This window comes from Xyrauchen texanus, chromosome 44, assembly GCF_025860055.1.
Source record: "Xyrauchen texanus isolate HMW12.3.18 chromosome 44, RBS_HiC_50CHRs, whole genome shotgun sequence".
In the NCBI taxonomy this organism is placed as follows: Eukaryota; Metazoa; Chordata; class Actinopteri; order Cypriniformes; family Catostomidae; genus Xyrauchen; species Xyrauchen texanus.
Window position 1 is genome coordinate 14,238,369 of NC_068319.1, and position 17,721 is coordinate 14,256,089.

Sequence of the window (17,721 nt, forward strand, 5' to 3'; positions counted from 1 at the left end):
GACCGATTACGAGTACTGATACTTTTAATTTGTTTTAATTTTATCATCAAAATGGTGTTTAAATAATGAATTTATTTAAACCATTAATTAAATGAAAGGATGAATTTATTTTCAACATATTGTACTATTTTTATGAAATGAAGTGAAATGAACCTCACAGCACAATCTAAAATGCATTGGAGATATTGCTTAATAAATCAACAGTAATTGTAATATATTTATTATTATTATTATTATTATTATTATTATAGTGAATATATTTCTGTTATACTTTTTAAATTTAAATTGAGCTTTTATTTTGAATTGTTTCTGTGTTATGACCAAGGAGCTCTCACATAAAACAGGAGCTTCCCACTCTGGAAAAGCCAGGTCCATACGTGACTCAAAGTGATTATTAAACCACAAATGGCTGCAATTTAAATAAATATGTACTCTGTATGTGCCTCGCGCTAAAAAGCGAACTTGCTCTATGCTAATGACGGTGTTCACTATATGAGCCAAGGAGGAGCTTTAAAAGGTACGTGTAGCCGGCGTCAGCACCACATTGTCTCCACACATTCACAAGTGGTGACATTTATAGCGTGCTGCTCATGCAATCTATATTAATATAATTAAATTGTAGCTTTTGCTGTTGGATAATCTCACTAGGACATAACATGGCTTTATTTTGGGCTCTGAATTTTTTTGTAATGGCATTCATATATCAGATGGAATCGGTTAAAAGCACAGTATCGGGACATCCCCTAACCAAATAAATGAAATGATTGAATAAAATATTGATTTGCATTGAAGTTGTTTTTTTGTGTGAAATTGCTCAACAGCTGATTTGCACCTCCAGTGTTGGTGTTTATTTAGGGAAAATTACTGTCTGACTGTTCAATGTCCATCGTATTACAAGATTTCTTGCCAAATAAATAAATAATTGGACATGACTCATTAATATGAGTTTAAATAATTTTATTAGCTTACATGTAACAATCACAGAGTGATACAAGAAGTAGGAAAGATGACTCTCAGTACCCGGGTAACCACTCATATCAGACCGCTAAGTGGCACCATTGACCAATCAGAATCCAGTATTCCAGAAAGCTGTGCTATAAATATACAGTATACGTCAACATGAAACTTAATATAAAAGTAAAAAAATATTCCAAGGCACTCGAATTGTGTAGAAAAAAGTTAAAAAGCCTTTATTAAATCATGGCTTTTAGCAGTAAAATTGGTGACAGGTACACCTACGCGTTGCGGCTTAAGCCTTCGCAACGCGACCTGAAGGGAGAAAAGTTCAAAAATGGAATCATGTATCACACTATATGAAGTTAAATTAATAAAAAAATAATAAATAAATAAATAAATAGATAAATAAAATAAAAAAATATTTATAATGAACAATTTTATCGATATCTTGAGGTTATCTTGCATAGTGTGACCAGGTGTTTGCTATTTGATTAATTAACTGCTACTTAAAATGTACCTGTGACTTTGTTACACACACCCTGACGAAGGCTTAAGCCGCAACGCGTAGGTGTATCTGTCACCAATTTTACTGCTAAAAGCCATGATTTAATAAAGGCTTTTTAACTTTTTTTCTACACAATTCGAGTGCCTTGGAATATTTTTTTATTTTTGTTTTTGAGCTTAATTATCCCAAGCAACCAAAGAGCACCGAGATTTCACACCCTGTGCAGCACTTCTTTTGCATTCTTTGCAGTGAGTTAATATAAAAGTAAATATGTTCAAGTGCTAAAAATTCAATTAATTTGCACCAATCTGTGAAATCGATATCCTTTGTTGTTGTTTTTTTTTTTTTTAGAACAACATCTGTTGATACCGATATTTTGATGGTTGACATCGGTTTTAGCATTACATTTACTAAATTTCATACAAAGACTTGAACTTTATAAAATATATATATTTTTATAAAGTTTTAAAAGATATCTTTATCTTTTAAAAGGCTAAAGAAGATAATTTGACAATCCCAAATATCGGCAGACATATCAGTCAACCACTACTACTTTAACACGATATATTCTCCGTCAACAAATTTTCTTGAAAACAGAAAATGTGCACTATCCATTTATGGAATTGTCATTTAGGTGGATTGATCCCCACCATTGGTTGTCCAATCATGCGTGGTTATAGGCCAATGCAGATAATCTCCATTGGCCAATATGCATTTATCCCAAAAACTTGCTCAATCAACTGAAAATTAACAATTCCTTAATAGGCAGCCTTAATGTCAGTCTCTCGCCTGAACATTTATTCCTGGTAGAAGGGCAGCATTACTTGTTCCATCTTCCATTTATGGACTTGAATTCCCTCAATATCAATATTACATCCTCCTTTGCGAGATTTTAACAGTGATCCAGGATAGAACTGTCCATGGATTATTCTTGATCCACTCTTGTTCTTTGAGGCAGGTATTATAAGGAGTTCTAGCTGTCTGGGAAGGGGGATAGTTTTGGGCATGTCTGTGATGACACTGAAGCAAACAGCAGTTTGGCTGCATGCTGTGGTTGAATTACACCTTGCCCAAGGCTAATGCTACAGCAGTGAGTGTTCTCTCACGGTTGCTTCAGTGTTACTCTTTCTCTGGTTGCGTTATGACAGCTGGCAACGGCAGTGTTTCCCTGTAGCCAATAAGAAAACGGCCTGCTTAGCAGTGATGTCATATTGTGTGATGTTATCTGAGATATGCAGGAGAGGGTAAGAAAGGTCAGAGATATGAGCATAGTTACATTGCTGTTCAGTCAGTAGGGAACAGTTTTATGTTTGGCTTTTTGAATGATTTATTTTTTAAATATATTTTTATTTTGAAATGAAAATAATCTTAGAATTCAAACAGTTTCCAAATATTTTGGAGCTTAGTGTTATTCTATTTGAGCAGAAATGTAATACTGTCTTGGTTGACTGACTGTTTTTCTTTTGTATTTGAATGGATCATTTGGTTTTCCTTTTCCAGTCATATTGTAATGGATAATTTTTGGTTAGAAGTTAAATGATTGTTAGTAGGTTGTGATGATGTGGCTTTCACCTCCATATAACAAAGGAATGTGGGTGTGGCCTCGGGTGTGCCAGCATACGTTCATCATTGATAAAATGTGCTACTGATTCCGTTGAGCTCTTCCTAGAATATGTGCTTCCTGTTCCTTCCTTTTCTTTGATTAGGCCTGAGAACAGCGGCGTGACACAGAGAGATACAGCAGTACATTTGTTGGCATCTGAGCATTCACTGTCTTGGATTATCTAATGTTTAACTTTTAACATAAAATAAGCAATTGGACAATGACCACCATTCTTACATTTTCTTAAGATTAAATTTTAAATGGTACTTACTACAACCTCTGCATAAGTAATCCAAACTCATGCCCTAATGTGATACGTTGGACTGCAAAACACTTAAATTAGCATTTATATTCATGTCAGCTGTGATTGATTGTCTTAATACTTTTATTCTGCAAATTAGCAAATCAACTTTTATATAAACTTTCTCTTCTCATCTTGTACCTTCAAGCTGTGCAAGTCTGAGACCATTTGAGATTGATAAAACAAATGCAGTGGAAGTGAAGAGCCATTTCTAAAGCAGATTTCAGACATAATGAAAGGCTTGGCAACAGATACCGCTTTCTTTAATTATATTATTTTATCCAGGCTTAGCTTGTCTTTTAACTAACTAAACTTTGACTGTTGAAATCTTTGTTAATGTCATAGAGGACTGTTCTCCTGTCCAGCATCACGGTTTGTGTGTGCATCACAGATTTTAATTGAATGCTGTACAGTAGGTTACATAACACCAGGGTTTCTCGTGCCCAGCTGTCAGCTCTGATCGCTGTAATTCCCCATGTGCTGCAGCTGGTGCACAGTTTACAATATTAGGATCTGGAATGGTTGTATGTTTGTGTTATAAACTCGTCTGCTGCCACTGTTTGAGTTTACTGGTATTAGTAAATTGAATATTAGTGTATTAGTAAGAGGTGTGATCTGTCTGGTGTCTGATAAAAACTAAGGCTGGGTTTTGGCTGCTTTTCAGCAAATAAGTTGGCCTACAACTTCCCCTTTTCGGTCAGATGACATGGTATTAGCCCTGATAGAAGTTCAATGTCATTTCAGAAGAAGCTGTTAGTTTAGGTGAAAATGCCTGAAGTTAAGATGTCTCCTGCACCAAATAATCCGCCTTTACTTCTGTCTGTGCCCATTTCAAGTGTAAGTCCATTTTCAGATTTTATGATACTGCATTATCTCATCTACATGTGGTTTTTACTCATCTGCTGTGAGCTATACTGCCACTTCCACATCAAGTCTAATTCTTTTTGGTTGAATGAAAAGTTTCCATAGATTTTGCTATGTTTACTCCTCTCATTCACACCAAAAACTGTCTCTAGTACTGCATAAACGATGATGTTAGGAAACTGAGAACATATTCGTGTGGATGTGGCCTGAGACAGTTGAGTTAGACTTGTACATGGAAAGAACAGCATTTATCAATCTGTAGACCAGAAAAAATATATCCTTATTCATTAGACATAGGGCAGGACGATTTTAGCAAAAATCATAATTGTATATTATTGCTCTTGATATTGTAATCACGATTATTAATGTTGATTTAAATTTTTAATTACTGTGTCGTTCTAAAGCAAGCAACCGTGTGGTTCTTCAGAGTAGCATATTTCAATGATGGATATGAGCTGTGCTTCAGTTTCTTTTAAGCATTCTATTGTATTTTATATTGTAATGTTTAAGGTAAGGCAAATTAAAATTATTGTAAATTGATATCTATTATATAGAATAAATTGAATTATTGCTAAATTACTTAAATTATTAATCCATGCACAGTAAATAGTATGGCATATTCAATATTTAAACTTATTAACAGCTGAAATAAATCGACCAAGTTACTGTGTTCAGTAAGCCCATTCATGGAGAGACAAGGGACCATTAATCCCATTACATCTTCAAAGGTGATCTTGTTTATGTAAGATCATCGTTAGATAATTTTTGGCCTCAGTGGTTGCACTTTGGAAATTAAAAACAATTGGAGTTTGTGCGATTTGTGAAAATTTTAAATATACCAATACCAGCTGTGTGGCAAATGGTCTTATAAGAGCAGATGCAATAACAATGATTTTTTTAATGATATTCATGCCATATTCTTTGTTGGCTACATCTCCAAAACACACAAAACAATTAAGCTGAATTATTGTATTGCTTTTTTGTACAAACCAAATTCACATTGGCCTACTTATTAACATGACAAAACAAAACTGTTATTACATTTAATAAATTGTACACCAAAATCGAGCAACTTGACAAACTCTCCCATTACGATGACCGCTGTCACTCACTGCAGGTTTACACCATTTTAGACCTGCATTTCGACACAAGCTCAATGATGCGCCGTACACTGTTCTGCACTCTCACGAATGCTCTAATTAAAAGCAAAGCTGTCTAATCGGCATAATAAATCAATTATTTACACCGCGTCTGTGCCTTAATTAGAACGGTAGCATTTTGGTTTTGTCGCGTTGCTCATTTGCAGTGTTTTTAACATCTACGTTCAAAACAAACGGTGCAATATGAAATGAATCCAAAATAATTAGTGCTTTTCGCTCTTGTTCTACAGCTTCTTTTCAAGTGTCAGGTGATGTTTCTTCAATATAAATGTTCATGTGCTGCGTGAACAGAGCAAGAACATAAAGAAAGAATCTGGGCATTCAGATGGTTTAAAACTTGTGCGTTAGGATCAGTTGTAATTACAGATAGGACTGAGAACTAATATAAGCGGCTCTGATTGGCCATTGCCATTTCATTGCTCAACGAAAGAAATACTCAACCGCTGCAAAAAACACATTGTAAATCGAAAACATTGACGCGACAGGAGCAGACTTAAATTGAGTGCTGTAATCGTCAATTTTCACGATTACATAATCATGGCAGCCATAATCGTAATTGCGATTTTTAGTTTTTTGATTAATTGTGCAGCCTTAGTGCAGATCTTATTCTCCGGGTCAGGGTTTCTGATTGAATCTATGGCAGTTGGTGTGGTGCTACTAAACTGACTTCCTACTGACATTGTTTTTGACTCTTAATTGCTCGATACACTCTGTGTTATTGTGGTTTAGTGCTATTTGTTAAAATCTCATGTTCAGAGTGCCTCTTTAATTACTTGAAACCAAGCCGACTTGACTTGCTCTCAGCTTGATTATCAAAATCCTTTGTCTGAAAAGCATTGGCTGCTGCACTTTCAAATCCAATTTTCAGCCATTTGTGATCTGGAAGTTTTTATAGACTTTTTATAATATCCTTTATAAAAAGTTGTGAGCCCTGAGCCAAAGCAACCAGCACTGAGGTGAATCACAATTTTACAAACTTTGTTTTAAGGCAAAAAGTATTCAAAAGTCTCAAAGACTATGTAGTGTGTACTTAACGTCTTAAATTAGGGAAATAACTACAATCCCATGGAGCATTGCAAAGGCTAATTAAAAACAATGGGAATATACAGTATAAAACTGTTGATGTTAGGTAGTTGATTATAAGTATAGAAATACTATTTTAAGTTTATTGCAAAATACTCTAAGATACAAGTAGTTTAAGGGTGTTGGGGGACTGACTTGGTTGCATCATTCACAAAGAATCATTAGAGTGGACAGTCGCTCCTGGGCTCATTCTGTGGGCTATGTTGGCCGTGGTTCTCTGATTGGTGAAGCTTTCTCTGCTGGGTAAAAGTAGTTGTTTACCAGGATTTCCATTTTTTTTTAACCAATGAAGTTGAAAATGCAGACTGATGGATTCAACGGATGCATATGCCATAGATGAACAACCTCGGAGCTCATGGTAGATCTGTCTTTAAAGGTTTACAAGTTATCGTTGAAAAACAATTCGTCTATGGAAAAAAGAATGGGATTTTTACTTCCAGAAACAGAATGTTTCGCACTATATGACTGGGTTCAATCATTCTGTTCACTGTGAAGAGAAATTGTTTATTTTTCATTTATCTTTCTTTAGAGAATATGTCCCAGAGATAAACTCCTGAAGGTCTTTTTAGAGACCATATGTGCTCAGTGGGTGATGACTGGTTCTATGCCTTTATTTCTTACATTTATTGAAACACTCATGATGAGCTTTAAAAACATTACTGCTTCTGTTCAAACTTTGTGATCCCATGTGACTACAAAAGAACTTTTACATTGGAGTGGATTATTTTGTTACTGTTTGGCCTGGTTATATCCCTTGTAAATTATGCCACAGATCCTTTTAAATCTTTGTTGTCTGGGACAATGCACCACTGTCATAACTGAATGATTCTCAGGATAGGTCACAAGGTGACAAAGGAACCTGATATAATTCAGGAAACATGCTCCTTTTGAGACTAACTGATTTAATTCTTGACTCAAGGACATGAAAAAAGACATGCTCTTGCACACACTCTCAAAATGGGAAATAGCATAGGTATTTTTTTATGTGGTTTGGATACACTCTGTATGTTGTTTCCTTTTGGTATAATGTATTAATTCCAATTATACTGGAAGTTGCAGCAATTAAATTCCGTCTCTCTCTTCTGCAGCTCCAAAATTTGGGGATCAACCCGGCCAACATCGGGTTCAGCACCCTGACGATGGAGTCAGATAAGTTCATCTGTGTCCGGGAAAAGGTTGGTGAGCAGGCGCAGGTGGTTATCATTGACTTGGCGGACGCAAACACCCCCATCCGCAGGCCCATTTCTGCAGACAGCGCCATCATGAACCCTGCAAGCAAAGTCATAGCACTTAAAGGTAGGAGATTTAAATTAGTAGTGTTTTTGACACTAATAATCTACTGAATTTTTACCATTGAAGTGAATCCCATGCCTGGTGTTACTATAAGGCATTTAATAATGACTGATTTTTATTTTACATCTTGAGTGGTATTTTCTTAGCTATATTTTCTCCAATTCATCCAAAGTTACTTTTTAGTTTAGATTTTACTAGGCCAGTTCTCTTTCTAACATTCGTCTGGTATCTCACTATGGATTACGCCTCGGCGTGACCAATCCTGGTAGCACCAATACCACCCAGTCTGTTAGTTGACAGACCAATCACAGCAGTGATGAGGGAGTCCCATCTCCCTATATAAACCACTGTCATAGGTGCCTACTTCATTCTCTTTCTCTTCCCCGTGAAGATGTTTGGAAGCTGTCCTCAGCAGGACTCGTGAGAAGTGGTCGCTTAACAGTTCATCAGGTGAGCCATTCAGGTACTTCGCAGAATGCAGAATCGAGTGGCATGTTGTGGTGAACTGCTTCTCTGTTCTCGTGGTGGTTTAGTGACTCGCCTCAGTCCGGGTGGCGGAGGCCTAATCTCAATTGCCTCCATGTCTGAGACATCAATCCACGCATCTTATCACGTGGCTTGTTGAGCACGTTACCGCGGAGACATGGCACGTGTGGAGGCTTTATGCTATTCTACATGGCATCCACTCACAGCTCGCCACACACCCCACCGAGAGAAAGAACCACATTATGGCGACCACAAGGAGGTTACCCCATGTGACTCTACCCTCCCTAGCAACTGGGCCAATTTACTTGCTTTGGAGACCTGGCTGGAGTCACTCAGTATGCCCTAGATTCAAACTCGCGACTCCAGGGTGGTAGTCGGAGTCGCGAGTTTGAACCTGGGGCATTCAAACTCGCGACTTTTGAATGAAAGCAGTGGTGTGCTCCCATTGTGCCATTTTCCGTGGCAGATGTTTTTGGTTTTCTGCAGGAACTTTTAGATTAAGGAAGGTCCTTTTCTACCTTCAAGGTTTATCTCGCTGCCATATCGGCTTTGTCATGTGGGAATGGACTCTACTACAATGGGTCAACACCCCACTTGGTTGCAGGTTTATGAGGGGCACATGACATTTGAACAGGGTGTCCAAACTACTGGTTCCATCATGGGATCTGTCCGTGGTCCTGAACGTGCTTTCTCAGTGCCCCTTTGAGCCAGTTTAAAGTATAGAATTAAAGCTCCTTTCGCTAAAGGCAAATTTATTATTGGACTTAACAACTGCAATGCGGGTTAGTGAACTACATGCTTTGTCAGTTCATTACTCTAGTATTCGCTTTGCGGTGGATTTATCAAGAGTGTCTTTTAAAAGGAATCCAGCATTTGTGCCTAAGGTGAACAACACAATCGCTGCTGTGATTGGTCTGTCAGTGTTATTGGTGCTTCCAGAAGAGGCCTCGACCGAGGCATTACCCATAGTGAGATGCCTCTCTTCTGTTGTCAGAAAGCCGGGGTTACGTGAATAACACATTTCTGTACTATATATTTTAGCTTTTTTTTATTGTAGGATTGATTTATTTATTTTTTAGCTAACAATGACATATGTTGTGTATTTGTGTCATGCAGCCATAATTGCTTTTGTCTTTTTGTTTTGTTTCCTTTTTTGTTGGTGCTTTCTCATGTGTATGCAGACGGTGAGTTAACATCTTAGTACAATAATTTGTGGAAGTTATAATCCTGTTTCTAAAATGAACAATGTTGTTTGGCCACATTGCCTAACATTGGGTAGGTCTTTCTATGACCTTCAATTTGTCAAGCCAGAAAATTTAGAAAAATATGATTTGTACTACAAAACGCTCACATACACTTCTGTCAATATGGCAAAGATTATATTTGTATGACTTAAATATTCTCTGAACATAGAAGTGAATGTGTTTTTGAGAGAACAGCAGTTTAAAACACAATTATATTGTTATAATAAATGAGAGGTGTGCCGCAAGGTTCAGTCATGGGCCCTATGCAAATTCAAACCATGATAGACCCTTTAAATATTTCAAACTTGTCCTGGCATCTCTCTGTTATTTACATGAATAAAGACTGTTTAGACAAGAATATACATTTCTAACCTACTTCAGTTAAACAGGATTTGACTTTCACCACATTCATAGTTTGAATGTTCACATCATATTGAATTTTGTAGATTGGGGTTCAAAATATTGGTTTATTTAAATTAATAATTTTGAAAATTTCAACTGCTTGCCATATTGACTCCTTTTCCCCACCCTCACAATGTAGCTAATCTTAACATCGAGTGTCCTAATAAGACCATGTAAATGAGCCTGGATAATGGTAGCCTAATAGTTTTATGGATCTTGTGATAGTTTGTAGTCCATTTGTTTTTTTTTAGCCCATTTGTTTTATTAAATATGCAGCTTATGTTGAGGTAGCAAGCAACCGTTACTACCACTGCTTCAGGGTGTTAAATCTGAAGAGATTCTAGCACAAAGCTCAATGTCATGAGATGCTGAAAATGTATTGTAACTTGACCTATTTATCATGCTGAGCAAATGTATTACATGGTCTTCTTTCAAATTCTCAGCATGTTATTAATTGTTGGCTAATTGCAACATTAAATTAGGTTAATTGATGATGGGCATGATAGATACAATTTTCTGCATGAAAGTTTATTTGTAATATCAGATTTGTTTGCCTATTCAAGTAGTGAATAGGCAAGGATGGATTGTGAACAGCTCTTATCAAAGAACCGATAGTCTCTGTTCAAAATAAGATCAGATCGTAATCATTTGGTTGTTAGTGGCTACAGACAGTTTTATTAGGCTATTGTGGATTCAAAACATTCTGTATGAATTAACCACCAAATTTCCTGACCAATATCCAAGCCTAAGTGACCTCACTCGCTCAGTAGTGCTTCTGGAGAGCTGCATTCCTAAAAAGGGTAATTTCCTCTATAATCGAATACAACTGAACCAGCTATTAATGGACTTCAGGATAGAGGTAGATTCCAGGTAGGTAGATCTCCGCTAGCAGGATTTAGCACCTGTGTTAATATATGGGCATATAAGCCTGTTCCCGTGTGGTTTCTGGTTAGAGATTGTATTTCTTGTACTGTGTAGGGTGTTGAGAACTGTAGTGTAGTTGCTCCCTGCTCCCTTACTACCCTTGACTTGAGTGTAAAATCAACTCACTTCTCATTATGCCTATACCTTTCTCACTCTGTATTGCTCACTCTCCAACACTGCATTGCTCCACACACATCATGTGATTGAAATGTCAGGTGCTTTTGTTGGAAATCATACCCACACTGCCCTGAAACTGGTTAATTTGCTTCCGTCAGTGTGCATAAATAAATACATGGTGATTTCTGCAGCAATCAGCTACAAAGCAGACTGCAATCCCACATTAGTTTAACTCTGTGTCAAAAATGTAATTATGTCAGCACAAGTTGCATGAAAAGTCAACATGAAATAATAATTGACTATGTTTTACTTTCTTAATACACATTCATTTCTTACTGTGCACAATTCATATTTTAAAGAACAAATGACATTTTGAAAAATTACATTAACTTGTCATAAAGCTGTCACGTAGGTAGAGAAATTAATTTCAACCAATAGCCAAATGGCTATTTAGGCATTAATTTAGATTACTTTTGTAGATAATGCAGCCTTTCTAATATCTTGCCAATAGAGCGCAATGGTGCCCGTCCGCTTTCTCGACCATCTTGGTTCCGGAATTGTTTTCCCATTCATCTTTTTCATATGGAAGTCATCAAATCTTTCATAAAAATGTTGAAAGCCATAAACCAAACCAACAAGCTTTTGAGGTGAATCACATTACAAACATTAAATTGAAGCAAAAAGTTATTAAAAAAGGGTACAGACACTGTGCCTCTTATGAGGGAATGAACTACTATCCCATTTAAGCATGCAAATTATGTAATCGAATTAGCAATGATGGAAAAATATAAAATTATTGATTTAAAGTTGATTATAATTATGGAAACCATGTATCTTAATTTTGTTACAATATATTCAGAAACAAATATTATAGTGTATTAACGCCGGTTATCATTAATATGAGTGCCGGTGGTGTTTCAGAAGTGGAGCAGTTCTTAATTGACTGCACACTTGCATTCAGGTCCATTCTAGGTTGGAATGCCCATTTTTCACAATTCAATTAATTATCGATGGATAAAATCAAGTCTCGTCCTTTTTCTTTTTGAAAATTCTGTTTTATTTAAATACTTCACATTATGAAAGCAAAATGGTTCTGAAAACCACTTCATGTTGACTTGAGAATTCTTCTGTGTTGTCCTGCAACCTTTTTCTAAATTATATTGCTGGACAAAGTGCAGATTGATTGTGGAGCTAAAGTAAATCATCACATAGATCAATGTCTTTGTACACATATCTCTGCACATGTATTGTTCTTTATAATCGCTTGGCTTTATTTATGTAGCTGCTTAATGGGCTCTCATGGTGGTCTTGCCTGACGCACTCCTAGCCATGATTGACAATATTTCTACCCTGATGCTATTGTAATCAAATGGAATTGTTGTTTTGTGTATATAGGAATGTGTTCTTACATACTGTTGGTCTTTTCGTTATCCCTCCCAGCTGCCAAAACCCTTCAGATCTTTAACATCGAGATGAAGAGTAAAATGAAAGCCCACACCATGACCGATGATGTCACTTTCTGGAAGTGGATCTCTCTTAACACGGTTGCACTGGTGACCGATAACGCCGTTTATCATTGGAGCATGGAGGGAGACTCTCAGCCGATCAAAGTGTTTGACAGGCATTCCAGTCTTGCGGGCTGTCAAATCATCAACTACCGCACAGATGCCAAGCAGAAGTGGCTGCTGCTCATTGGCATTTCTGCTCAGGTGTCATAGTCATTTAACATATTTTATGTTGCTTTTGTTTTTTGTTTCTTCTGTCATTTCATTTGTTTGTACTTGTGTCTGTCTGTTAATCATAGAGTATTGAATCAAGGCATTTTTCCAAACATTTTTTTAAAAGTGTTCTGTGTTGCAGCAAAACCGAGTTGTTGGTGCCATGCAGCTGTACTCAGTGGACAGGAAGGTGTCACAGCCTATCGAGGGTCATGCCGCTGGCTTTGCCCAGTTCAAAATGGAGGGAAACACAGAAGAATCCACTCTTTTCTGTTTTGCTGTGCGTGGTCAGGCAGGAGGAAAGGTGAGTCTGAACATGAGAAAACACTCTCACATTTAATTAAAATCTTTAATAAATGTCATTAATTGATTATTATAAAAAAAAAAATTGAATATCTAAAAATATATGATGAAGAGGTAAAGTTTGAATTTTGGCTCACATAGTGTTCATTTAATTAGTCAAGTATGGAGTCATACTAATGAAAAGCATGCATTTAATTCAGACTTTGAATTTATACTTTAATAATTACTTTGCAGAGCTAGTTAATTATTAATAATATTTGAAATTCTCTGATATTTGCTGCTTATCTGTTTTGTTTTGCATGTGCAGCATTTTGAGAGCTTTACTGTTATTAGAGCTAATAGTAATAGAGAGCTAATATGATTATTATCTTGTAGCTTCACATCATTGAAGTTGGGACACCACCATCCGGCAACCAGCCATTCCCAAAGAAAGCTGTGGATGTGTTCTTCCCTCCTGAAGCACAGAATGACTTCCCAGTGGCCATGCAGGTATGTTAGTTCTTTGGCTTTTCAAATGAAATGAATTGATTCATTCAATCAGCATCAACAATGTTTTTCCATTGTCTGTGGTAGAATTTTTCAGAAAATTAATTATTAAATGTTAATAAAATGTTGAACAAATATTATTTCTCAATATATGAGGTTTCAGTAAGATTGTCACAGTAAGATTCTATTTAAAACATCAATTTTCTATAGCCGCTTGTCCTATGCGGGGTCGCTGGTAGTGATGGAGCCTATCCCAGCTGTCTTGGGCCTAAGGCAGGGAAACACCCTGGAAAGATGCCCAGTCAATCACAGTGCGACAGACAGACAAACACATTTGCAAATTTAAAATGTATTAAAAATATTTATCTTTCCCTGTTTCTCTTTCCAGATCAGTTCAAAACAGGATGTTGTCTTTCTAATCACCAAATACGGTTACATTCATCTGTATGACCTGGAGACAGGCACCTGCATCTACATGAACCGAATCAGTGGCGAGACCATTTTTGTGACTGCACCCCATGAAGCTACATCTGGAATCATCGGCGTCAACAGGAAAGGACAGGTATGTGTGGAACGTTAAATTAACAAAAGCAGTGTGAATGGCATATTTGCATCCGGAAACATGACTATATCTGGATTTCCTTCTGCAGCAAATAAATGTAGCACATGCAAAGTGTTCTAATGTGCCTACATGACACTGATTAAAAAAATAATAGATGCTGGTGTTGACTTGTTGGTCATGATCATCTGCCATGTTAGATTACAGCTGATGAAGAAATGGAAGCTGCCTGTAGTGTTTGTTATTTTAATGAATTTCCCCATCTTAATTAGTGACAGTATTGCAAATTTTTAGCAGCTGTGTCACTTGATCAGTGTATGCACTTAACTATAGTTTGGTTGCAAAATTGTCTCAAAAAGTAAGCTACGTTCGGGGACGTCCTCAATTGGAAAATCTATTCATTTAAAGCGCATAATGTTTATAAAAATGCTAAATGTAATCCATCAATCTGTCTGGCCAGTAAATTGTTTTTTCTCTGCCAACCAATAGTTTCAAATTAACTGACTTACTACCCACAAATTGTATTGAATGCAGAAAAAAATCAACTGAATATTTTGGCTCTTGAAATGCTTCTTGTACAATCAGATTAGGGGACCAGAACTAACTGTTGTATAATACACTTGTAGAAAGCCAGGTGTTCAGTGTATCAGGTGAGGCAGTGCTCTTTTCCACTGGCTCTCTTCATCACAATGCTCTATTATAAGCTTGTGAATGGATCCCACAAGCAGGGTAAATACTTTTTCAGTCATGCCAATGCCAGAGAAAGTCATTCATTATTCAGCTGGTGAAAGAAAGCCAATCCAGACTGTGTCAGGCTGAACCTGCAGAGCACTGTTACCTTTCTCAATAATACAGAACCTCCACCTGGATAAACCAGCAACTCCACACGCACACCATCACAAATTAAAATGGTTTAGCGTTAATGTTTGCGTTTGACTAAACTATAGGATTTTAGGTGTGTGTGTTTAACTTCCAGAGTTCTCCTAATATTTAGTGGTGCTCGTTAAAGCAAGTATTAAAATCTGTCAAAATCCTCAATTCTACTTATTAAAAATCACCATGTAAATCTTCCTGAACCTTTGGTGCTATGAACACAATTTATACCTGAAAATATGCAGCTTATTCAAGATAGGTGTGCTTTTATTTTTTTATTTTTCAAGTCATCTGACTTAACGATTTTCGCCTGGCGGATGATAAAATAGGCAAACAAATTCCATAGGCTTGCATTAAAGCTGGGTCCCAAGCTAAATCTAGGGGCCAGAATATTTTAGAAACTAGGGGGGGGGGGGGGGTAGGGTCTTTTGACTTGGGCCAGTAAGCAACACACTAGCAACCCACTTAAAAAACACTCTGAACACGCTGACTGCCACAAAGCATAACACCCTAGTGTCGAAAAGGCAGCACAAAAATGTACATAATGGAATAGTATATAACACAAGAATTCTTTATAGAGTATCGCAATGAAGATGGGGTAGTCTTCATTTAATTAGATTTGGGGAAAAATGAAAAATAATTCAATCACTTTTCCTGTCCCCTCTTCCTCTGCTCACATTGGCATTCTCCATCTTCCTGTCCTCTGCACCACTCAGCACTGTTGAGTGATAAAGTCAGCTTCTATCCAGCTGTGTCTGCACTTGTGAGTGGAGTGACCTTGAGAGAGCCTTCACTGAAAATAGCTGCAAAGAGTGCTAGTGGGAGACGAGCTAAAAGAGGGAAAAAAATGCCAGTTATCATGTGATCTTGCTGTGGGAGGCATTGACTGGCATCCTTAATCCTCTAGCGTTAACAGGGGCGGAACCTGTCCGCCAATCAACCGCCTGCGTAGGCAGAATGCATCATCGGGTTCTGTGACATCACACTTTGCTCTCCCTACTCCTCAAGTCTACTATACTGTTTATTAATCTGATTGCTGTAACATCTTAAATATAAAGGCAATTTTATTCCATTATATTTATGCATGTTTCTATTTATCTAAATGTTCCAAATATGTTTCATTATTTTATATTAACAACCTGAATCTGAATACCATTGTTTTCTTTTTTTAAAAGCACAGTGGTGTAATAGTTTTGATTGAATGTTCTTTAGAGACCCACCAAATCGTTAGACATTATTTTGAAGAACCATAATGGTTTTATTAGAAAAGAGTAAATGTTAATGTGAAAAAGATGTCATCTTTTTAGAACATGGGCTGTTTGGCATGATATAATTTGTAAAAGGCGCTATTATAGATATTATTTAGTCTATTTGATTATGGAGAGTTTGGATTGTGCTTAAGTAGATGCGATTTTAAGTGTTTGGGGTTCTCAACAGGAATTACTCCCTTACTCCATCCTAATATCATCTCCTCTGGCTTTGGCCTTTTATTGACGTCAATGCAGTTACTTCCCTGTTTGCCACTGCAGCCTCTCTCTTACTCTCTCACACACAACGCTAATGTAATCTTTCATTCACTTTCCCCTGTCCTTTTCTCTCTCTCTCACTGCCTCTTTGTGGTAGAAAGCTGATGAGCTGCTCTATTTTTACTCTGTCCGTCTCTGTGTGAGCTGACCCATATTGTTGCGGGGTGGACCTTGCGGGTTTAAGTGGAGAGTGAGGTGCATTCATGCAGAATAATGGCTGTGACTTTGACCTGCTGATGTTGAATCCAGAACACACTAAATAGTGAAGTGAAAACACTACATACAGATATTACAGCATGCACTTACAGCAGAGATTCTGAAATTGATAGTGTGCCCTTGTCAACCTGGTTTGTATCAGACAATTATGATTTTTATTTAAAGACAAACATGAAACCATATTCAAAAAGCATTTAACTTGAGAAATGGAACATTTTTCTGAGCAAAACTAATATTCAGCAGGAAATAGTGTAAGAAGTTGATTTTATCCATTTGGAATTTGATTGGTTGTAAAAAAGATTTCCGATTCACAAGCTCTATATGTGATTCTGATTTGATTAGATTATGATTAATTTATAATGTATTAATTTATTGATTAATAATGTCCATTTTTCTTACAAATGAAAGCACTGGTGGATCATTCACACAAGATAAAGGACATTCATTAAGAACAAATAGGGTCATTTTGATGGTGTCAAAGTCAGACTCATTGATGGACTGGGAAATAAATGTTATCTAGATATTTAACCTGCCAGAGATGGATCCAGTCTTATGCATGTTGACAAAAATTGAAGTGTGTGTTAAAACATCATAAATCTGTTTTATTGGCTTGTGGATGTCAGCAGATGAAGGAAAAAGCCCTTCCAGGCTTCAATATTAAACATTTTGAAGTACCTCCAGAGAAATCCTGCAGAACATTGCACTTTGATTGGCTTTCTGCAGTTTCAAGTGGCTTGTGTCTCTTGGCTAAACATCTACTGTGGTTTTTTACTGAGTTTAAAAATGTACAAGCATCTAAAATTCCCTTGTTGTAATTTTCAAGCCTATTGACTGGTCAGAGATCTCATTAGAATGGCTATTTATTTGCAAATAAAAGGCATTTGTTTAAGACATTGACATCTCTGTTGAAAGGTGACACTCTGTCTCCCCCATATCTGATCATATTACATACTAGAGACGAGCATTAGTATGCAATACCTCACCTACAATATGAGGTCAGCTGATGAGGTGTTATATTATCGTCACATTAAGTGTCATTGAAAGGGATCGGTTGCACTGTGATTGATTTTCCAGCTGCTTTTATATACCGTACCTCACAGG

At 36.8% G+C, this 17,721-nt stretch overlaps 1 protein-coding gene across 1 annotated transcript in view; it reads left to right on the top strand.

Moving 5' to 3' along the window:
- The window catches only part of LOC127636487 (clathrin heavy chain 1-like), a 43,143-nt gene that overhangs the window by 5,322 nt on the left and 20,100 nt on the right, over positions 1-17,721 (top strand). The window contains exons 2-6 of the mRNA XM_052116967.1: positions 7,562-7,769; positions 12,380-12,648; positions 12,800-12,961; positions 13,336-13,449; positions 13,835-14,008. Of these exons, the coding sequence (XP_051972927.1) occupies positions 7,562-7,769; positions 12,380-12,648; positions 12,800-12,961; positions 13,336-13,449; positions 13,835-14,008 (927 nt within the window). The remainder of the gene's footprint in view (positions 1-7,561; positions 7,770-12,379; positions 12,649-12,799; positions 12,962-13,335; positions 13,450-13,834; positions 14,009-17,721) is intronic.